Below are 23360 nucleotides of genomic sequence, written 5' to 3' on the forward strand. Positions count from 1 at the left end.
TTTAGCCGTGTTTACTGCCTCAACTACTCACTCTCTCTCTCTCTTTCTCTCAGTCTCTCTCTCCGCATCCATCTTCCTTTTTCCGTCCGTCTATCTTTATCCGCCCTCTTCCATACCCAACGGCGACCGAGCGCGCGGAACGGTTTTCCAGGAAAATCGGAGGCGAGATCCGCGGATGATCCTCGCGGCAAAAAGAAGGAACCGAGGCGAACGAGGCGCGATGGCGGATCGGCCACGGTGCCAATCGGCCCGCGAGATTAACACGGCGTGGCCGTCCCTGCCTAGCAATATCTTACGTAGGCGCTACGGTTCTACGTGGGCCGGCTCGCGTATAACCCGACTATATCCAGCCACCAAGTACACGTTTCACTCGGTAGGTAGGAGGGAGAGCGCGTCGTGGAAGTACAGTAGCGGCAGCCCGGGGCATCACCACGAAGGGCACCTCATTATTTATCGCGATATCAACCTATATTTCACACACATCTGCACGGTCGGGGAGAAGAAGGGAGGCGAACAGGGAAAGGGTCCGAGAGGGAAGGAACGAGCGCGAGGAAAGGCGAACAGAGGCGGAGGGAACGAGACCGAGCGAACACACCGCGTACACCGCCTCTCGTTTCTCTGTACATCGAGCTTCTCTCTCGCTCCTTTCATCACGCCCCTTTTCTTTTGCCACCTATTCCCCCCTGCACTTACGTAAGCGGCAGCCTCGCACCTGTACGCGTGCGGTCGAGAGCAGGTTATCATTTCGCGACAGCTTCGAAGCTTTTCTTTTGCTAGGATATCGACATGACTCGCGTAGCTTCTTCCTCCTCTCTCTCTTCCGCCGATTCTTTTCTCCGCCGACGACTCGAGTAAATCGACCGGTCGATCGTAAGGCGAGACCTCGCGAACAAAGGTCCCGCGGGTTACGAAATTTCGACACGCGCGAAGACGCGCGTGATATACAGGCGCGCCGACCGGTCGGTCGGCGAAGCGAACGAGCGGCCCCCCGCGGGCCGGCGGCGAGTGACAAATTGTTTTTCCGCCTAGCGCTCGCGCGATACGCCCGGAGATGGCCGCCGCGATAACGTCCCGGCTTATTCCCGCGCGACCGATCGAGAAATCGGCCGGAGAACCGTTCCGCGATTAGACGCGCGGACACGGCCGTCCTTAAAATCGAGCAAGACCGCGCCGCTCCCGTATCGAGATCGTTATCTGCGTCGCCGCGCGAAACGCTCGGACGCGATTTGCTGAAATATTCGCGGCGGACGGCGAGCGCTGTTAACGCGCGCGCTCACGGACGAAAAGACCGAAGACGCTTTAGCATACACGGTGCCCGGGACCGATAGAGACGGAGAAGGCTGGGACGGAGAGACGGAGGGAGAGATCCGAATGCGATCCAAATGCAGCACGACTGGTTCTCCTCGCGCGATCGCAGAGAATCTTAAGCACCTGCCACTTAAGGACCGGATTGCTCCGCGGGAATGAAAGAGCAGAGGAAGGAAAGAGGGAGAAAGAAAAGGGAAAGGGGCCGGGAGCCTCCGAAGATGTCCTTAAGGATCGAACGATCCTCCGGTCTTTATCGAACGCAGATACAGAGGAATATTTGACGAGTATAAAATGAGAGCCAGAGAAAGAGAGAGAAAGAGAGAGAGAGACAGAGAGCGCGCGCGCGCGCGCGAGTACACGCACACTCGCGGGCAAATCCTTTTAGTCCCGGGCCCGTTGCGACACCGTTCCTCGGATCGAGCGGAAATGTCGATCGATCGTTGCGCAAAAATCGATTGGGGTCGTAAGCGGCCTACGTAGCCGCGTTCCTCCCTGCGGTTGTCGGCTCGCGCCGGCTCGGCCGCACGAGAAAATGAAGCAACAATGGGCGAGATCCGCTCGGCTCGTGCTCGAACTCGGTCTCCGCACGCCGAATGCACTGGTTCAACGGCGCCGTGGCACACGGCACGACCGGCGATGAAATCATAAATTGGTGAACGCCAGCCCGCCGGCACTGATAGCGAACAACCAATAATTATGCTAATACATACATCGTAATGCATCCAAAGAGGCGGTCATTCGTACGTACACTGTAGGCTGGCGGGACTCCACGAGCGCGAGAGCGGCATCGTCTTGTCTCGTCTCGTCTCGTCTCGTCTCTCGTCTCTCGTTTTCTCTCATCTTCTCTCGTCTGGCATCGTCCGGTCCCGTCTCGGCCCGGTGCGTCGTCGCATCGCGACGTTGATGCGCTTACGTTGCATACACACGTACGCGGAGGCGATCGTCCGGGGTTGAATCGCGGTGGGATCGAGAATACGAACATTGATTCATCGTGACGGGTTGGACCGATCCGATCGGACCGCGGAAAAGGCGGGAACGTCGATGGAACGCGCCTCGTTAAAGGCATTTGTTGTCCGACTGTCCGTGGAACTCCGGAAAACGATGCGCGATCTTAACTGCGCGACCGATATCGATGCAGCTGTTATCCGCGGCGAGCATCTGGTCGAGCGGCAAGAACGTTCATCAGCGTTCTTCGAAGCGCGACAAGATTAACGCTATTAACGCCTATGGGCCCGAATTAAGAGAATATTATCGCGGCAAGCGAGGCGACGCCGTCTGCGGACACGCCGGTAATAGGGTTCGGCAAATTACGTCGAATGGCTGGGCAATCTATTAAGATAAGCTGTTGCTTTACATCGCTTTTACCTGTTCCTTCCTCTCTCTCGCTTTCTCTCTCTCGTGCCTCTCGGATTCTTTCGCGAGCGATCTAAACGCGAGGGAACCACCACCGGTTCGTCTTTACACGGTCGCGTCGAGAGGCCCCGCTTCGATTACCAGGCGGTTCGCAGCGATTCGTATTCATTCCAGCCGATTCATGATCGCGTTAACGCTACATTTCCGTAATCGTTGCATCTCGCGCAACGCGTAATAGGACGGCGTACGGGACGCGCCGGTATATCGCCGGTGGTTTTCTCACGGAACCGCGGAGCGCGCGAGAACGGCCGGCGCGGCGAGCAACCGCGCGTCGTCGTCGTCGTCGTCGTCGTTTTCTTTTTCCTAATTGAAATCTCATACGGTAGAAACAATTCTTTGAGCGAGGGTACGCTCGGCCGGACGGTTATTTATCTAGCGAGTTTCACCATCTATCGTTCCGTCTACTCAGCGCCTTGATGGACCAATCATTTAGATTGCGCGCCGATGAAACGCGAGCTTAATTTTCTCCGGTAATGACGGCCGATCCATTTAACTGGTTACCCCTTCGGAACGTAGTTAAAACCGTGCCGTTTGCGAGCGCGAGATTGACCAGGCTTCGAGGAACGTTCGCTCGATCATGCGCGAGATCAATTAATTACAGAGACAAGCGGAGACACCTTCCATTAATTCGTCTCTCGTAACAATAAAGAATTCCGTATCGACGCGCGTCCGCCTTCTTAACGACGATCGCCGGACCTGTTCTCGGCAGACGGAAAAAATAGGGCTGCCTTGGAATAAATTTAACGGGCTCGGGCGCGTACGGGTCCGCGGGTAGCGTGGATCGATCGTTACCGATTTTTCTTATTCGGTGAAAGAAGTTCTGCCGGTGCGTTCGTTTCTCGGTTTATTACGGCTCACGAGCCAAGGATAAAGACGAGGAAGGAGAGCGGCGCTCGCGGAAAGAACGAGGACTCGCTCGCCGCGGCGCGGCTCCGGGGCAACAAAAATGCGAATCAGGTTTCTCGCGCCCCCATTAATCTCGGAAATTCCGTGTCCCCTTGAACGCGACGTTTCCACGTACCCATAAACGCGGGCCCGGCGCGCTCGTATTCTCGCGGCGCGCCGCGAGGTATTCCGTATTCGTCGGAAAAAATCTCGGGATTACTTTCGAGTACCGTTAATCGAGGCTCCGTTTCGATTTCTTTCGACCGCGAGCGGAGGACGCGCGTCCGCAGGCGCCATGCCGGCGAGGGTTACGCGTCGTCTCCTCGCTCCGACAGGTGAACAAAGGTGCTTTTTCGTTTATTATAATGCGACGGACCGCGGCGGCGGCGGCGGCGGCGGCGGCGGGTAGAACGTGATTCGCGGCGCGGCCGAGTCCTGTCGGGAACCAGGACCGATCGAGTCCGCCCGGCAAAAACGCGAGCCGGATTCCCCGTGGTCCCATTAATCTTCGAAGTTCTCGCAATTCCACGAAGACGAGGCGTGCGAAGTCGCGAGACGACCCGAGCTGGCCCGTCGCCGATTTCCCTCGGCCCGCGCTCAAATTCCGCTCGCGTACGCGTCATGGGACCGTCCCTTGAATCGGTCGCCGCGGAATATCGATCTTCCGCGGGTGTCGCGCGATACCTCGACAGCCGCGACGACCTCGCCGGGTCGCGACACTCGATAATAAATTCGTCCCGCTGTATCGGGCGCTCGAGCGACTCCCGACACCCGAGAAATGGAACTAAACCGGCGCGGCGCGGCGTGGCGACGGCGAAGGAAGATTTTTCACCGGCAAGGATGCGAATCGCCGGTTAGAAGAGAGCGGGCCGAGGGTCGATCGGCGACGGGGCCGAGGGAGCAGGCCGGAGAGAAAAGGCCGGGTTATTCAGAGACGCGATTATTAATCGGTACGATCGATTAAATCGCAATGGGATACGGCCGATTGCGTGCGCAGGATCAATAATATCGCTGGACGGACTTACAAGGCGCAAGGGGATCCTTTAATGCGAGGATAGGTGTATCGATTATTGCGATCTCGTTTATCCGGCTGTTCTTTTGCCGGCCGCTCTGGCAGCCGATCGGCCGCAACCTTCCACGATCGCGGATTGCCCGGGACACGACGGTCGCCGCGCGCAATTACTCCGGCCCCTCGGAAATCCAACTGTGCATCGATCACGCGGACTCTCCTTGTCCCTCCTTTTACGGCTAAACACTCCGCCGGAGTTCACCAGCGACGCGGACAATTAACACGTCGGGGGGATCGCACCGGACGCGACGTCGCGCGAACGGCTTTGTCTCGCTGCGCGCGGCGGAGTAGCGACGGGTTCCGTGCGAGAGCGGTATTAGAAAAGCCGCGAGGTACGCGGTTTCATTCTCCCTGTCATCGGCCGGTAATCAACGAACGGTAGGGAGTGGCGTTGCGGCGGGGACGTCGGTGGCAGAGCGTGAACGCGGGGGGGAAAGGGGGGGCGATGCCACGGGTAGCGGGTGTCGTTCGACCGGTCCGTAGATCGTATTCTATTGAGACAAACCACGCGAAGCGACGACGTCCGACCGGCGAGGGAGGAACGGAGCGGGGAGAGGAGGGAGGATGGAAGAGAGGGGTAGCCAGCCGGGGAAGGACTATGGAAGGCACGCCACGAACACCGGACAGCTATCTTAATCGACGACCTTTCTCTTAACCCGCCGATGGTTGCGCGGCACGCTCGGCCGACAGTTGCTTTTCCACGAGTCGCTTCTCGTGGAAGGTCCGTCGCTTCTCGAACGAGGGAGAATAAGCGAGGCGAGGCGAGGCGAGGCTGGCCGAACGAGCCGGAGGAAGAATAAGAGACAGAACGGAGGAACGCGGAATCCGAGGCCGGGAATCGGGCATCGGGGCAACCGGTCGAGACGAGGGGGGAACGGGAACCGGGTACGTGTGGGCGGTTGCCGAATAATAATAAACTGGTCTCTCGAGCCGCGAGCATCCCGCTCCTCTTTGTCTCCGAGTATTTATATTCTCCGCTTTTTCCTCGGAGCGGCGCGGCGCGGTCTCGCGCGATCGCGCTTTCAAGAGGCTCGTAAAAGCTTGAATTATTCCGAGAGCTTTCGTCGATAGGTTCGCGCATCGGGCGCCCTTATCGGCCCGCCGCCTAATTAGTTAGCCGGTGAACGGAATAGAAACATTAGCGGCGCGTAAACGAGCCGACCGGAAAAATCGACGGGTTGTACGGCGGACGATCGTATTTCTGGAGTCCCGGGCGGGACACGTTAATTGCCGTCGGTGGTACGGGGAGCAACGGAAACGCTCGTAACGACAGGTCTTACGCGCCTCGACTATCGGCTAAAAGAGATAGAGATTGCTTCGGCTCGCTGGGACGGCGCGACGGGGATAAAACCTTTTGCACCTTAGCCAAGGTCGCGGTGCAATTCCGTGACGCGGGGGCTCCAATTACCGCGTCCCGGTACGCCAGTTTTGAGTCGGTTAATACGCGTAAAAACGTCGTACGTGTGTGTACGCAGTGTCGTGCAACGAGCCGCGCGTTTAAACTGCAGATTTAACTGTCGACATCCGCCCACGGCTCGTATATAGCGGCCGATTGTAAAGGCAGATTACTAACGAGCTCTTCTGCGCCCTAGTATCCTTCGTGCATGGTTATGAGCGCAGGTAGGAGCGATAAAGGGAGAAACAAGAGGGAACGATGAGTAGCGGGGACCCGGCGCGCGCAATAATGTAACGATTCGAGAGGACACGCCGAGGAGGCGACGGTTCGCCGCGCCGTCTGCGCCGATCGAACGAGGAAACTCGACGGGGGGGTTCGCCAGGGAAACCAGATTTCCCGTCTATGTTCCGGGATGTTTCCCCGTCGCCTCGGCGATACCTCGACGAGATCGAAACGACCCGCGTCGACCGCCGAAATATCCGGCCGTTTCTCGATCGTCGATGCGACAGGTTTTCGAGAAATAAAGGAAACGACCGGCGCTCGTTCGTAGCGCCGTGAAGGGCGGGGTCTCCTCGCCTCGCGGCGGGTCGCTTCGCGCACGATGTCCGTATCTGAATTTCTGTGAACGTCCCCGGCACGGTGACAACGAGACAAACGGCCGCTATTAGCCGAATGCCGAATTTGCGAAAAATAAACCCGGTCCCCGTGGCGAGCGTCGCCGCGCAGGTGGGGCGGGACGCGCGGTGAACACGGGGACGGAGAGGCGATAACGAATGGCGGGACATATGTCGCGGTGATAGCTTGACAAATATATATTAAACTATTTTAATGAGAAGTGGCCGCCATATCTCATCGCAATTACCGGGCACCGACCCGCCGGGGGCCTCGGTTCGACTCGCCTCTCGGCTTGCGGCCCCGTCGCAAAAACACGCACCCCGAGAGCAAAGGTTAAGAGGAGGTCCCGCGCAGCTTCTTCTTTCAGCGGAGACGGCGTCGCGTCCTTCGATCGGCCGGAACGATCCGATGCACGCCTCTTTTGGATCGTCGCGAGCCGTACCGCGCGTGTACCTTCGGTACCTACATACATACTTACAGGGGTACGCGCGACGTTGACGCGACGCCGGTCCTCGTCGACGATCCGCGGCACCGGGATCATCGACAGCGCGCGCCGAAGCCGAGTGATATCCGTGACGTCTCGATATTCCTTATCCAACTCCATAGAAAATCAACGTCGACGGACCTCGCGTTGCCGCGGTTCTTCGCGTGGCAGGATCCTGGAACGCTCGGACGTGAGAGGAAGAGGAAAGCCCGGGCCGGAGGAGGAAGAGGACGCCGAGACGGGAAATAACGAAAAGAGAGAGGGGCAGAGAGAGAGAGAGAGAGAGAGAACAAGATGGTGGGAGGGAGAAAACGAGAAAGAGAAGGACGAGTCGTCTCCGGCAACCGACTCTTCGGGCAACAGTGAGTGACAGCTCTATAGAGTTCGTCGGGTTGGTAGCATTGTGCGGATTTCCCTTCTCCTCCGGCTTCCCTTAGCGGTCACTTTTGCCGCGGTACTCTCGCGAGCTCGTATGTAAAGCGTCGTATCGGCCTCGGTACCGCTTACGACATTTAGTACCGTACGTCGTGTATACCGGCTGTAACTGCGCCGCGAGACGAGCCGCGGTACCCTCGGACACCGAGCTCGATTATCTCCTCGTCGCGGACGTTTTAGACCGATTCCGGTGCCCGCAGCGCCCACTTGCCACTCTATTTACGCGGAGGCCCCGTTCCGTCTCCAGCTCGAAATCCCACTGGCCGCCCATGGATCACCGTTCCGATTCCTTCGGGATCGCCGCCTCGGGTGCGCCTCAATTACCGCGCGCACTGGGCTAGACTCGTAAAAGTCTGGACTGATCTCAAATTTTCGAGCTGCTTGAACATTGTAAATATTCACAGTAACCGGTGGTACGCTTGACATTCGCGGGATGTCATCCGGAATGAGCCACCATCGTAATATTTGAAGATAATCGTTCGTTACAGCACGTTTTTCTAATTCCAAGGTAGTCGGAATGACGTTCACTTTTGAAACAAGAGAAATCCTCGAGAAAGCGGGATGCATCTCGAACATGCGCTCGAGTGCATTTTTCTCGCGTTCTGGCCGCGCATTCCGAAATATCCGCGCGCAGTTATTGTACGCGTGGAAAAAGTCCCGACTTCAGTTACCTCGCGAGACTCTACTTAGGATTAGAGACACGGAACAAAATTTGCAGCATCGTTTATTCCCTCCGTTTACTTCTCTTCTACCTGCTCCTCTCCTCCTCGTGTTCGTCGGTCCCGCTCTCCTTCGGCGTTCCTCTCCCTCCTTCGCGCGACGTCCGCGATTTTTCACCGTCTATTTGCGGCCTACGTGCGGGTACGGGCACGCACTCGCGAGCGCGAGAAAGAGGCGAGAGTGGAACGGGGAGCGAGCGAGAGGGGCCGGAATGATCGCGGCCGAGCGAGGAGGAGGGCGGCAAACACGCGCATATTTATTTATGCAAACGGAATACGCATCCAGCTAATTGTGCGGTCGCACACCCGCGGTGACTCACGTGACGGCTACCCGGGCATCGTCCCTGCATGTCAATTCGCGTGACAAAGGGTCGTGGCGCGGAGCCGGCGTCCACCCACGAAACTTCCGGTTCGTCCACTCCCTACCGTTCGTCCTCTGGCGTCTCCCTTCCTTTCCCTTTCGTAGATAACCGAGCAGCCCGCTCGCTCGCGCGCTGGCCGCGCGAATTGGGCTCGCAGGTCGGGCTTCGAATTTCGAGCAGTCGTCCGGGAAACGCTCCGAGCTCTCGGGACCGTGAGGAACGCGCGTCGCGGATAGGAAGGAAGAGTGAAAGGATCGCGGGGAATACTCGTGGCACCGGCGGAGGACGACTGTCAGTCCATCAGAGAGCCGGCGAGCCGGGAATACCGAGGATGGCTTCCCAGCTTACCCGGCGAACAGCTCTATCTGTCGAGCTCGAGCGAGCAAAAACCGGCGGCCCGCGTGGTCGCACGCACGACCAACGGAAACCATCGGGACGATGGACGACGGGGGGTTAGGAGCCGAGCGGCCGAGAGAAAAACCCTCGGATACCGCTCTCCCGTGTCCAGAAGGGTGGCGGCACGAACCGTGGCGGGCCGGCAGCCGCGGACGAGGGCGGCCGACCGGCGGGAAGATCCGGAAGGTCCGTCGCCGCGAGCGAGCACGAGCCGAGGCACTCGCTCGCCACGGCTTTTATGAAGCGTGGATACTCCGCGATGGAATCCGAGCTCGGAATTTCACCGGCGGTGGCTAATAACGCGCGGCGGCGGCGGCGGCGAGTGGGTGATCGAGCGCCCGTCGCCGGCGAACGATATCGCGTTAATTGCTCGCGAGAGGACGCGAGCACGCGGTGCCGATGCATCGTTAATGAGACGTTCGCGTCCTCGGTAGCGGAGCGCGACGCGCTGCAGTCGGCCTGCTCGATTTCCTTTCGAATCCAGACGATACGAAACGAAACGAAACGAAACGAAACGAAGCGACGCGAAACGGTCTCTTAAGGACGAGATCGCGCTCCAGTTCACCGCGGTTTTATGGATCGCTCCGGAGGATTATACGACCGCTCGGAAGGAAGATACTACTGCCTTTGGGGATGATTTAGTAACCCAACGATGCGAAGGATAATCGTATGAAATATCGTTGTATCGTAGCCGCGGCAACGATCCCGGCCGAGTGTGTACACACGGCGAATGCCTGGTGAGCGCGGCATCGTTGACCCCGGGGAATGCGAGGCCTTTCGGTGAGCTTAATGCACGGGAATTTCATACAATATTAACGAAGATTTTTTCCCTCGCGGCAGGAAATACTGAAAGGCGGGGCTATTAACTCGTTGAATCGCTCGTATTAATCAGGCCGCGTAGCCGGCTCGTCGGATCGTGTGCCAATCTCGGCCCCGCGTCGATTAAACGGTAAAACGATTCTTACGTGGAAACAGAATGGGCAGAGCGGGCTTATTAAATAGACCGGCGGACGCGGAGAAAATTTGAAACGAGCTGTATTGAACTGTGCCACACGATCCGGAACGCGGCAAACCGGTCTAGCAATTACGCGCGAGATCGATTATAGCCTCGTAATGGGCTCTTCTTAAGCGTTGAAGAGCTATGTATCTATACGAGACGGGAACTTCATATCTTTCTAGAATAATTGCTTCGTACACGCGAACTTCTACCGGGGTTACCCTCTCGCCGAGGGTTTGCGTGAATCCGCCCTCTACATCTCCTTTTGTTCCTCTCTCCCTGCGCGGACGTCTTCCTTCTTCCGCCGCGCCGGTTAGTTTTCGCGTCGCGAACCTTCCACCGCGCCGGCGACTCGCTTCTATTACTCTCGCGATTCCGACGGCCGTCCGGGCTGAAAAGGATACACGCGAAAAACGCGACGAGAGGTCGCGCGGGATGGAACGCAACGCGCAATTACAGCCACGCGTGTTCGAGCGCGTCCCATCGGAAAGAATGGTCAATCGCGGGGCCATCTATTGCTTAGATGACCGGCGCGGTGCGATGCGGCGTCGAGCTGTATCGTCATCGGCCGGTCGGCCGGCCGGCCACATAAAACTCGACATACCAGATGCGGTTCGCCGAGTCATCCGCGATTTACGGCGATAACTTTAGCAGCCGGACAATTTGTACCTGTAACGGGCGAGTAGTTGGCTCGCGGCTTTGATCGCGACGCGACGGCACGCTGCTGGCGCGCGACTAACCGCGCGAAATCGACGGCGGCTTCGCGAGAAAGTCGAACGGAGGCACCGGAGATTCCTTCGAAAACTCCCGAATTGCCGAACGGAAGGGATAAGATCGGCGCGGTAATTGCGCGAGTCGCGTTCGCGGCCGTAGGACCGTCGAGCACGACGAGGTTAGGCGGGATTTATGCGCGCGCGAATCGAGAGGAGGCGCGCTCATTAGAAATTCGATAGAATCCCTTTGCGTTTATCGAGCGCCTTTGTGCTCGGAGGTTTTTGAAAGCACGAGAACTCGGTTCCGTGCAAAGGGCGCAAGGTATTCGGTCCGAGAGCGCTGGTATTCAGAGAGCCGTGCACACGCTGCTCTCGGGCCTTTTCGAAGGAAACCCACGGCGGATTGTATTCCGTATACACCCCGATTGAAATCGATATTCCCCGCAAGGTCGGCGCGCAACAAAACCAGCGGAACAATGGTTCGCGTGGTATACATTCGCCGGGCAGCGGAATAACAGGTAAAACTGCTCGCGATTTAATACAGCTCTCGTGAACCTGCCGCAGCCGGAGCGTAGGTTCCTCCCATCTCCGGTCCGCGCTTTGTTTTCTCGCTGGAACCGCCGGGAATCGACGGAAAACTCGAGCGAAATTTCGGGCGAGCCGGGGCTCGGGCTAGGTTTCGCTCGCCGGGATTTTTGCTGATCGCCCGGCAGGGATAAAGAGCGTGCTGGCCAACAAAGGAACCATTCGCGACTGCCCGGGATTATCTGATAACCGGCCGGGAGATAGGAGGCGCGAGAATGCAATTTAGGAATGCAAATCTAAATTGGAAAATTATGCAGATGCGGCCGGGAGAGCTGGACGCGCGGTGCGAGCGAAACTGGCGCGGCATAAAGTAAACGAATAAGAATTAATCTGTCGATAGAAAGTGAAACTATCGTCGCGCGCGATCATGAGTTATTGGATTAGCTTGGAAAATTGTGAACAGCGTGTTTGTAACAAGATATCTGCCCACGTTTAACCGTATCACGCGTCGGGCTTAATAATAATTCAGCGAACTGAAAGGGTCGCGATAACATCATTCGCGGATCGTAAACTGGTTGCCTTCGGAATTGGTGACGCTAGCCGGAGATTAAGCGATAGTTAATGCGAAGAATTAACTGGGACGCGTCCGCGCCGGACGACACGCGAGGAATTAAAGATCGAGGTTCGTTAGTATCGCGACGATGATTCATAATCGAGCGAATCCCCTTTCCCCGCGCCTCCCCGCCTCGAGCCGTACGAAATTTCGAGGGGGCTTCGGTGGATTTCTTTCCCTCGGCGACAACCTGCTCAGATTTTTGCCCGTGTCCGAAACTTTTTTCCCGTCTTCGCGTTACACGCCGAGAGACTAGGGCCCGGCGAGCAGCGGATACCACGCAATGCCTCTTCAAGGTGGCAACAGTGTTGGCGGGAAAGTTATTCGACCGGCCGCCAGTAAATCATTCTTCGTGGACTCCTGCTTTATTATCTACTGTCTCTCTTGGTTCGGCCGGAGCCTCGGCTGCTTCGTTTTTGTCTTTCCTCGCCTTTCTCGATGGGAGCTCGGCCCTCATCCTCCTCGCCCCTCTCGCCGCGCCGCGTTTCTCGTGCCAACCCCTCGCAACCGTAAGCTCGCCGGGCCACTTGTTCGCCTGCGCCGAGGAAAACCCGCCGGATAAGTTATATCGCCGCGCCGCGATCCCAGAATTTTAGGCGCGATTGGTAGCGGCGAGTCGAGCGAGCCGCGTAATCGAGTAATCGTTCGTCGATCGCAATCGGATCCCGCGACTCCGGGTTCTCCGTTGAGCACAACCGGTACGATTTCAGCGGCGCGGCGAGCGCTCGGATCACGGCTAGATGGCCGCCGCGATACCTCGAACGCGAGAAGAAACTTTAAACTGTCATTAAGGCAGCTCTGGCTGGGTTAAAGGGTTCATTACCGTCGCCGGCTCGCGTCTCGATTTCTTCTGCTCCGAGTTCCCGGCGACTGGCACATAACACGACTACCATTCCGCAAATTACGTCTCTTTCTCCCCCCTCGCTCCTCTCTCCGCGGTTTCCGCCTGCCGGTCGCGTTAACCCGCGTCCGATCGATCGCGATACCAATTACCGATCCATTGATCGATTCTAATCTACCGGCTGCGCGGTGCGTTCGATACCGCGTCGGCGTGGAAATTAAAAACGTCCGCTCACCTGGCGATTTAAGGTCGCGACGGGGAATTCGAATAGCTCGCTCGGAGCGGCCGACGGTGGAATCGTCGCGTCTCGGCGGCCTACCGAAAAATATACGCGTCCGCGAAACGTTGGAGCGTGTAATCCATCGAGGATGAGAGGTGGCGTTGCGTGGTCGCATAAATAACAAGTGCTGGGAGCACGGAGGCGTCCATCACCGCCCCCACGCTCGTCGTTATAACGTCGCCGCATCCTCTCCAACGGGAGGTGGAGCAAACGGACCACTCGCAAATTAGTCACCAGGGCCGCTATTACGAATGGACCACCTTCCCTGACGACCATCGGGTATCCCGTTTCAGGAACGCTGAACGAAATTAAACAAATCGGCCCGGCGCCGAGGGAGGAACGGAGAAAAAGAGATTGGCGCGGGGCCTTAGGAGCGGCGCCTCGCTTTCGGCCAGCCTCCGCACTCGTGAATCTCTCGTTGTTAATCGATACCCTCCAGTCCGCTGACGTCCCTGTTTATTCAACTCGTCGCCGACACCCTGCAATTACATAACGGCGCGCGATTAATTTGAAAATCTCGTCCGTTTCAGGTACAGGCGACCGACCCGGATTGCGGCGTGAACGCGATGGTGAATTACACGCTGGCCGCCGGCAGAGTGGAAAGCGAGCAGCTGATGGTGCGCAGCGACACCGGGGATATCTGCGTGAAAACGCCGCTGGACAGGGAGACCGCTCCCTATCTCGAGATTACCGTCATCGCCACGGACAGAGGTAAGAACGTTACGCGGCTTTAATTATTCTCCGCGGGGATAATGGTTTCGCCCGTCGCCGGGCCGAGCCGAGCCGTACCGCGCGGCACGCCGCGGCGGATAATGCTGCGAGCGTATCTCGTAAACTTTCGCCCGATACGTCGATCGATTAGCGTCGGTGTACCGTAACGAATCTTCCGTGACCAAAATAGGAGCCCGTAAAGTAGCGACCGCGCGAACAATGCTTTTCCTCGGTCTTATCTCTCTCTCCGCGGCGAGAGGTGAGAGACGCAGAAACGAGAACGAGAAGAAGCTGCCGCAGCCCCGACCGTGGCGTGGCTCGTTGTGCCATGCCGTAGCGTGGCGTGGCGTGCCGTGCCGTGGCGACACCCGGTGGAAACGTGCGCGCGGCGAGAAAAAGAGCCGGCCACGAGGGCCGCGCCGGTGGAACGAAGGAAGACGCCAGCTATCGCCGTGCCGAGATCTAGTAGCTCTGTAATGGGGTGTATGATTTATGTCGCCGGTGCACGGTGTGTGCCCATTTTCAACAGGCTCCGTCCGCGCCGCCCTTACGCCGCCGCGGACAATCATTGAAGTCCATTGATCCGCCGGGAGGTTGGCGTTCCCTGTCGCAACAGGTAGCCGGGTCGGCGATGCGATCCCAACGACGTTTTAATAAATCGGACCGGCGCGCGGCTTCGCGGTCGGGGTTGCCGAGGCTCGCGGGATTAATAGGAAAATTAGAGCGGGAAGTCGAGCGGGAGCCCGTGGAACGGAGCGGATCGGCGAACGAGCGAGGGCAAGAGCAAATGGAAGAGCTCTATTGTTGGCTGCATGCCGTTTTGCAAACAGCAGAACCACGGTCCATAATTGTCGCTCGTTATCGATACGATTGTTCGGTGTGCTACCAGACCCGCCGACACCATCGGCACAATAGTACCGCTCGGATATGACGGGAGTGCTGCGGACGGACCAACCGCGAGGCGCGCCACGCCGGAGCCGGCTTCGCGTGATTTATACCACCTGCTGACGACTTAGGACGACTCGGCCGGCACCGAACGCGCCCCGGCCGCGCCGGCTCTCGAGATACGCGATTACAACGGGCAAAATCAACGCCCCGAGGCTCCTCTCGCCTCCCGAGATAACTATCCCTCGCGAGTCCGCGCAAAAAAGTCACTTACGTTACCGGTTCGCCGCTCGAATGGGTTCGCGACACTCGCGGGGCCGAGGCGCGGAGGTTCACCGTCGACGGCTGGAGCTGGCCCCTCGCGCGCGGGACGAGCCGACGAGGTCATTTCTCATTTTCGCCGCTAGAAGCCGCGACGCCTAGGCGGGGAACGCATCCGACGATAAGCATCTGCCGGGAAGAGCAACGATGCTCTAAACGCGCCGATCTATCGTCTTAATGGTGTCGGGTAACGGCAGACCTACGCCGGTAATTATTGCCCACGAGCGGTCCCGCTTCGAATCGGGATTCGTAGATCCGCGGACAGCCTTTGCACTGTCGGATGATCAGTCTCCATTTGGAGTGATTCTAATGATGATCACAACTGAATCGTAGCGACGCATACTCTTGCGCGCTCGACCCTTGACCGGGGAATCATCGAGGAGCCAAGTAGCGAAGCACAATCGGATCATTCCTCCGTACAGCTTTTATTTAAAACTCGAATCCCGTTATCGGAATTCCGTTAGACTTGTATTTGCTGTATAACCTGTGTAGAGATTCCGCATGATCGAGAGATTTCACGTTCTATCTACTCTTCATTAACGAAACACGATCTTACGAAACTCGACTCGACTCTACGGCATCGTCTTTCTTTCTGCTGTCTCTCTCCGCGTTCGTTACTCCGCGATATTCGTTCGCTCCTGTTTCTCGATTCAGAGCTCGTCGCTCCGTACCGGCGCTGTCAATCGGCTGCCTGTTTGGATCGACACTCTCACGTTTATTACAACAATATTACAAACTAAGGGTTTCGGTGGATCTTAAGAAGACAGCGTATCGTTCGCAGTTTGCGTGCCGTTGGTCCGAAGACTCGAGAGGTAACGACGCATTCAAAGCTGCGAAAGTACGAACGGTACAGTGGAATGCACGACACATTCTATGCAAAGGACAACTAGAAATTCGACTGTCGCTCCGTTCCGCGTCACTTAGCGATCCTCGCGCGTGCATTTATTCGTGCGTCCACTCGCTTCGTCGCTCTCCTTTCGAGCCGAGCCCGCTTCCCGTTCCCTTTTCGCGAATTAAGAAGCAAGATCGTTGATCGGGACCAGCCGGGACGCGCGCGCGTTCCTCTCCTCTTAACAATGCGACGACCGGCGGGATAAAATCTCGAGATTTCGGCTACGGCTGTCGCCGGGATCTTGACGGGACGGGGACCGGGATCGATGTTATCTCTCCTTTCTGGAAATTGCGCATTACGTGGGGCACATGCGAAACGGGGCCCGCGCATCTTGATGCACGTCCCACGATCAACGGGCAGAAATGCAAAGAAAGGCGCGGCCCGTGTTGCGGCAACTTCCCGAGGGCCGCGACGACACCGCGCGCGCCGGTGACTTTATTGACACCGGTGTCATAAATCTCCGGGGCTTAACTCCCACCGACGATCATTGTCCCCGCGGTTTGTTCGTCGGCGCGATCGCGGTCGTGCTCGAGTGACCTCGAGAGCCGCGGGCTTATCGGGTCCCGATCGTCCGGGGCCGGATAACGCCTCGGAGATTTCACGGTGTTTGTCGTCGATTGCGCAACAACGGGACGCCGGCACGGTTGAGCACCGCTGGCGACCACCGGCCGCATAAATCTTCCGCCGGCTCTGAATCCTTCGCCGCGAGAGAACACCACGGAAAGGACTCGTCCCCCGGATCGACCGCGTGAAATTAAAAGGGTTGGCCCGCACGGACACCGGCAGCTATCGGCGTACCTCGTCACGGTGTCGTTGACCTATTGTCCAGGAAGCGGCATCCTTCGACGACACGCCGATATCTACTCCCGGATGCTCGGTTTTATTTTATTCGATCGTTAATTTGATCGATCTCCGGGGACCAGATGCGCGAGGAATGCCGGAGGATCGTTTCGGCCGGTCGAATCTGGAAGGCGGCGGCGGCGGCGGCGCGGCGGGGGCGGGGGGGGGGGGGGGGGGGGGAAGGACGGCTGCGAAGAGAAAGGGAGTCGTTCGATAGAGAAATTAGAGGTGCATTTCTCGGGAGGGAATTCGCGTGGCTGAGTATCGTAGGGGCCCGAAGATCGGCATTTCGATACCTCGCAGTCGTACGGCGAGGAGGCCGAAACCTTCCTCGTTTTTCTTTTCGATCCTCCTGGAGACGGTGGAGGGGAACGGAGCGGAATGGAACGGGCGGGAGCGGAAGGGCACGGAACGGAGCGGCTCGGCGCGGCGCGGTTCACGGGGAAAAGGGAGGCCGCCGGCCCTTGACGCATGACTCCAATGACACTCGTACCTATAAATCTCGTCGCGCTCCGAGCTCGGCGCGGCCGAGTCCATATATTACTATGAGTTACGGGTGTAAACCGTTTAAACATCGGATTACCCGTTTTACATACTGTCTTTAATATTAACACTTGCGCCGGGGCCAGCCTAAATCAGCCCGAGCAGACCGGGAGCAGCGCGAGAGTTAACGCGTCCGCGCTGGTCCGCGGCCGCCGCGCCGCTCCTTCGGCACCGATTAATTAATCCTCCCCTGGTCAGGCGTCCAGCTTCGACGAAAGGAAGAGGAATCGCGGTACGCGATCGGGCCCCGACGAATAACGTGATTTACGGATAACGATCGGGGGAACGTTATTACTTTCCGTCGGACCGTATATCACCTCACCGCGAAGGGAGCCGATACACCTCGACCCGCGAACGAATTATCACTCTCCCCCGATTTTTTCCCTTTCCTTTGATCCCGTTCGACAACGCCCGCGTACCTACGCCAATCGACCGACGCGTGCTCGTCCGAACGCGGGAATAAGCGGATAGCTCTGCGAACGAAAGAGAAAAACCGAGATACGCGAGACGCGAAGGAGAACCGCGGGCGGAACGAGGGAGAGAGCGAATGACGTGGAAAGAAGGCGGGAGGCTGATTGGCTCCGAAAAAAGGCCACGGTACGGGGCGGCGGAGATTTATGTCGGCCAGCTCGCAGAGTCCCCGTAGATTCGTCCTTTACGCCGGCTAATACCCCGACATTATTTGGCTCGATAAGAGGATTTCGCTCGAGAATGAAATAAACATAATCGCGCCGGTTCGCACTTCTGGCCTCCGCACTCGGAACCCGCCTCGAGTTCCATATACAGTGCCTCCCAACTCGCGTTCCGCCGAATCGCCGAGCCCGACGACGCCACGCAGCCCGACTTATCGAACGTTCCGTTGCAGGTGGACTCAGCACGGTGGCGATCGTGCGCGTGCAAGTGACGGACATCAACGACAACCGGCCGGTGTTCGAGCCGCAGAAGTACAACGTCACCCTGAGGAGCGACAGCCCGGTGCAGGGTCCGATCCTGAGGTTGGTCGCCACGGATCTGGACGCGGCCCTCTCCGGCCAGGTCGCCTATCGCATCAACAACAACGAGGCCGGAGTCTTCCAGATCGACCGCAACACCGGCGAGCTACAACTGAAGAGGCCGAGCCTGCTCGCCCGCTCGCCGTTGCATCAGCTGAACGTCACCGCGACGGACGCGGCCGGCCTGAAGAGCACCGTCGACGCGGAAGTCCAGATCACGGTGTCCTCGCCTGGACACTGGATCGCCGCTTGCGAGAAGCCGCGGTACACCGTCACGGTGAAGGAAACCGTGCCTCAGAACAGCATCGTGGGAGGCGTCAAGGACGCGGCGGCGTCGTCCTCCTCGCCAGGTACGTTCCGCGCTGCGACTCTATTAAGGCACGCGCCCCTTGGAAGCTGAACTATCGCGAATTACGCTACCGGTGAAGAAGTCGCGATCTCGCGAAGGTTGTCGCCGGGATTAGGGTTTCCGAGCGTTCGATACCTTGTGCCTTGTCGAGTCTGGGGATCGCAAGTGGAATGATAGAACTGGGACACGTTTAACCCTTAGCGCTCCAGATGATTTTGTAATCTATCAGCAACTGTTAATTTTTATGGTATCCCTAGCGAAAATGGAAAATGCTATGTTTCTTAGATCTTTTATTTTCCTTGTTAGTGCAGAATTTGGACGCGTGAGAAATCTAATAATTGTAGGGTAGTTTCTTTAAAATTCATTAAAATATTTAATATTATAACTGGTGCAATTTTGGAGCCTACAGAGTTCAAAGGGTTAATATTGAAAGCCGATTTTATAATACTGTACATTAAAAGACACTTTATGCGATTTTGCTGTTGCTTTCCTGCTGTGAACGTTTAAAGACGGATGATCACACGAGTAAAGCACGTATACTTAGTAGGTTTAATTTGTAGCTTAGGCGGACTTATTTTGAGGGCGCCTATAATATCGCGCTGTGTACGAGCTCAGATTGGAAAAAACATGGATACTCGGATCATTGACGAAAAACGATACTATAGAATTGCTACTGAACAAAGACAATGGTCACAAGTTCAGCATGTCTAACAGAATATCTGGCGTTTCAATCCCCCTGAAATCTCACGATACTCTATCGTAACGATCTACTCCTGTAAATTTCATGAAAACAGAAGTCAGTATCAAAGTCATAGATTTTTGATCGTCGCCGACCGTTCCGTCCGCCGCGCGTTGTTAAACGCGCGACGGCCCTTAATCGTTGAAGTTTGAAAAGCGAGGTAGGACCAGCGCTCGGTAGCCGGCGAATGCATCGGAAACGTATTCCACGCGCGGCGTTACCGCGTTAGCATAGTCGCGTCACGAGAAAACGGCGGTGGCGGCGACGTAGCGAACGCCCACGTGTTGGTGTACGTGCAAGTACGTCGAGCCCACGGGCCGCGCGATCGTATAAGAAGAGGCAGCGGCCCCGGACCGCGAGCATCCTGTATCCCTCTTTCTCCTGTCCAAGGGGGAACCGACGCGACGGCATGTAAATCATACGGGGGAGTCTATTGTGCGCGATGCCTCCGAGGAACGCGGTATCCGTTTCGACAGGACGCGAGCCGCTCGCAACTCTTTCTTTCGCAAAGGCGAGCCGCGACGATGCGTTCCGAGCGAACGCGAGCCTCTTCCGCGTATCGGTAACGTCGCGATTCTCGCGGGAGCCGAACGAATTTTCGCGTTTCGCGGAAGCATGGCTCACTCTCCGAATCGAAGAAACAGAATTCATGAAGCGGCGCGGCGAGGCGCGCGGAGAGACGAACGAGTGGATCCGAAGGAGGGTAAGGTCGCGAACGGGTGGGTGGGTTGCTCGCGGTCGCGGTCGCGGTCCAACTCGCGGAGGGTTGGGAAGCGGGAGGAGAGCGGCAAAGGCGGGAGAGGTACGTATCCGTGTTTCCACACTGGTGGTACATCCGATGCAAGATACGGCGCGTCACGACTTGCGCTCACCGCGCCATATACCCGATGCACCGTGTAAAGTGTCTCGTGGCGTATCGACCGGCACGGTTCGGTACGTTATAGGGCCGTGGATGCTGGATAGTTTACACGGTGGTGCCTTACCGGTGGTCGTATTGTTCGACCGCCATGGCCCGCATATGCAGCCTGTTGCATATCAATGCGCGAACCTCGAGTGTGTTCCTCCTTCGCCGGGCGACGCGCTCCTCTCCTTCGCTCCGATTCCTGCGGCCCGCTCGCTCCGCTCGGACGGATCTCTTCTTTCGCCGAGGCCCCGGCTCCTCGCCGTTCCCCGCCGCGAGTGCGACGAAAGAGAATCGCGGGTCGCGTTATCCGAGCGTCTTAACCTCGAGCGACGCGCGATCCCGATTCGCCCGAGCGCAACTCGAATTCCTCGCGTTCGCCACGCGATCGCGTTCTCAGATAAGTCGTAATTACCGCGACGACGACGGCGCGGGCGAACCTGGGAGTCCCGCGAGACGACGTTCATCCAGGCGCGTCGTTCGCTCGGTCGTCTTGGCCTTTTTTCCGTCCGCGCGAGTTTAACGACGCGCTCCTGAAAGGAAACGAGTCGAGAAATCGACTGGTGTTCGAGAAGGGCAGTTCGCGCTCCTAATGGAAGTTCGGAGGAGTCTCGGGTTTCGCGCTTAAACTCGCTCTTCCTGTATAGATCCGATCGATCCGGCGATTTCGGTGCGCGGCTTCCAATCAGCCACGCGTCCGCGCGAGAACCTGTTCGCGCGGAAGATCGAGGCTTGGCACTCGGGCCCACAATATTTGACACACGGCAGCCAATCAGATTATCAGATTAAACGGTCAGACGTGCCGACCGTGGGGCTCGCTCGTCGGCACAGGTGCGACTCGATTTCGCGAGAGAGCAGCTCGCTTCACGCGCACCTCCGACCGCTCTCCGATCCGTTGCTCGGTGTTTTACGACACGGGCGTTGCGATAGGAACGACGCGTCCCGAGCGTTCCCATGGACGCTCGGAACGCGAGGTTAATTCGGCCCGTGTATCCCCGTGGTGCGCGAGAGCTGTCGGTCTAGCGGAAGATTTGCATAATTATTGGCCGCCGACTGTTTGCCCCGCGAAGTCACCTCGGACTTCATTAGTTTCGTATATATCGTGGGACATCGAATCGCGTTATCAGATCGCCGACGGGAACTAGCGCCGGAAGACGGTACCGCCGCTTTACGAGCACCTGTTCCGATAAAGCCGGCGTAGCTTCCCCCCCTGGAAATACGAAAAAACAGCGCGGTCGTTATACGGGCGTATGATCGTCGAAAAAAGAGAAGGCCGGTAAAAACAGCGTAGACGAACTCCTTATTCGGCGGACAGGGTTCGAGCCGAGGACGGACGAACGACTGCACGAACCTTCCATAAAACCCTGGCGACAAAGTGAGGAACGCGCTTCATTTTACGGCCGACTTTATGGTACCCGGCGGAGCTGAATCGTCGGCCGCGTCGCGCCGTGATCGCGTCGACTAGAGACGACCGGTCTTATCTTATCCGCGGAACGAGCGGTCGCTCCCAACTTTTCTGGGACCCTCGATCGCGCTTGTACCGAGGTGTCGTTCGGCAATCGCGGCGATCGAACCGCGAACGCGCCGATCGGGAATGGAAATGAGAGGATATCGAGCGCGCGTTTCGTCTCGTTTCGTCCCGTTTCGTCTCGCTTCGTCTCCGTTTCCTTTCGTTCCCTTTCGTTTCGTTTCAGCGCCGCGTCGCAATCCCACCGATCCCCGGGGACGTATTATTCGATGGAGCCGCGTCGAGCCCCGCCGCGGCCCCCGTCCGGAATTAACTCGGACACCGAAATACTTAATCTCGACGATAAGATACCCGCCGGGACGGGACGTATTCGAATTTAATTTACGGATCGGGAATCGCCGGTAACGAGGTCGAATTACGCATCGATCTCCACCGTCGGCCGTAATCTCTCGCGCGCTCCTCGCGATCGGGAGTTTAGAGCTTTTCGTACCCTGGGATTCTTGTCCGGGGAATGCGCTTCGAGTGGCGGTCGCCCGATGGAGGAAGGAACGAGAGGGTTGAACCTCTCCGGACAAGAGAATGGGACGAGAACGAGACGGAGAAAGAAAGGAGGCGGAGGAGGAGGTGGGCCGTCGTCGTCGTCGTCGTCGTCGTCGTCGAGGTCGCATAAATCGTCGCGAGTCGGATTCCGGGCAGCCGAACGCAAGCCGCCATTGTCCAGGACTTTTTGCCTTTCTCCCTCTCTTTCTTTCGTTCTCCCATTCTCCGCTTCTCCGCCTCATCCTCCGTCTCCACCGCTGTTCTCTCTGTTCCTCTTTCCCTCCACCTCTGCCGCCTTCTCCCTCGGTTGTTCGCGGGCGAAGCTGCCGCTGCCGCTACGGAGTTGCACTCTTTGCATACGCTTTAAATATCACGGTTCAGCTCGGTTTGAGGGGCTCCCAGCGCCGGCACCGTCGCCATCGCCACCACCGCCGCGTCTTTTCCCTTTTCTGCGCTCCTTTCCGAAGGTACGGGTTCGGGCCGAACGCGAGGCGGTGGACCGGCGGACCTTCAAGGGAAGCCGAAACCCAGCCCGTTGTCTCGGCTCCAGTCCCCTTTTGTGCCGGCCGGACGCATCGATTCACCGGGATCGGCGCCGCGAACCTCGCGCTTCAAATATCGGGGCCCGTCGCCTTGTATCGGTAACCCTTTCGTTACTCCGCTCTTAAGAGAGCCGTTCCCGAGATAACGACCGACGTGTCTACTAACGATCCATTTCAGTTTCTCTAATTGGTCGACGCGGGCCACGATAGCGATTCTTCTGGACGCGATTGGGTCTTCGGGCTGCGAGAACGGGACTCGTCCATATTAACGATCGGGCCGCGCAGACCCGGTATTCCCGTCGCGAGCACTAATAATAACTCAACGGAGAAGCTCATCCGAGTATTTACCCTCGATTAAACTTCCGATGGCGAGAACGCCAGCCGGGTTTCTCGGAATTCATTTCTTCGAATACTTTCGCGACGCTTTCCGCGCGCGCTCGCTCGCCTCGCGAAACTGCTGTTGCATCCGTGCGCCGTTCGCCGGCTTTCGAACGAAGATCGAGGAGTCTCGCGGGTAATCTTAACCGCCGCCCCGGTAATCGGAGATGAAATTTTTGCTCGTAACATTGCAAACTCCGAGGAAACT

The 23360-nt window shown here is 57.7% G+C and overlaps 1 protein-coding gene across 2 annotated transcripts in view; it reads left to right on the plus strand.

The window, feature by feature from the left end:
• LOC116433533 (protein dachsous-like) overlaps window positions 1-23360 on the plus strand; it is a 221842-nt gene that overhangs the window by 162835 nt on the left and 35647 nt on the right. For both annotated transcript variants that reach the window (XM_076370424.1, XM_076370423.1), the window contains exons 2-3: window positions 13582-13762; window positions 18109-18585. In XM_076370424.1, coding sequence (XP_076226539.1) covers window positions 13582-13762; window positions 18109-18585 — 658 coding nt within the window. The remainder of the gene's footprint in view (window positions 1-13581; window positions 13763-18108; window positions 18586-23360) is intronic.

The sequence above is a fragment of the Nomia melanderi genome, chromosome 9 (genome assembly GCF_051020985.1).
Source record: "Nomia melanderi isolate GNS246 chromosome 9, iyNomMela1, whole genome shotgun sequence".
Taxonomy (NCBI): domain Eukaryota; kingdom Metazoa; phylum Arthropoda; class Insecta; order Hymenoptera; family Halictidae; genus Nomia; species Nomia melanderi.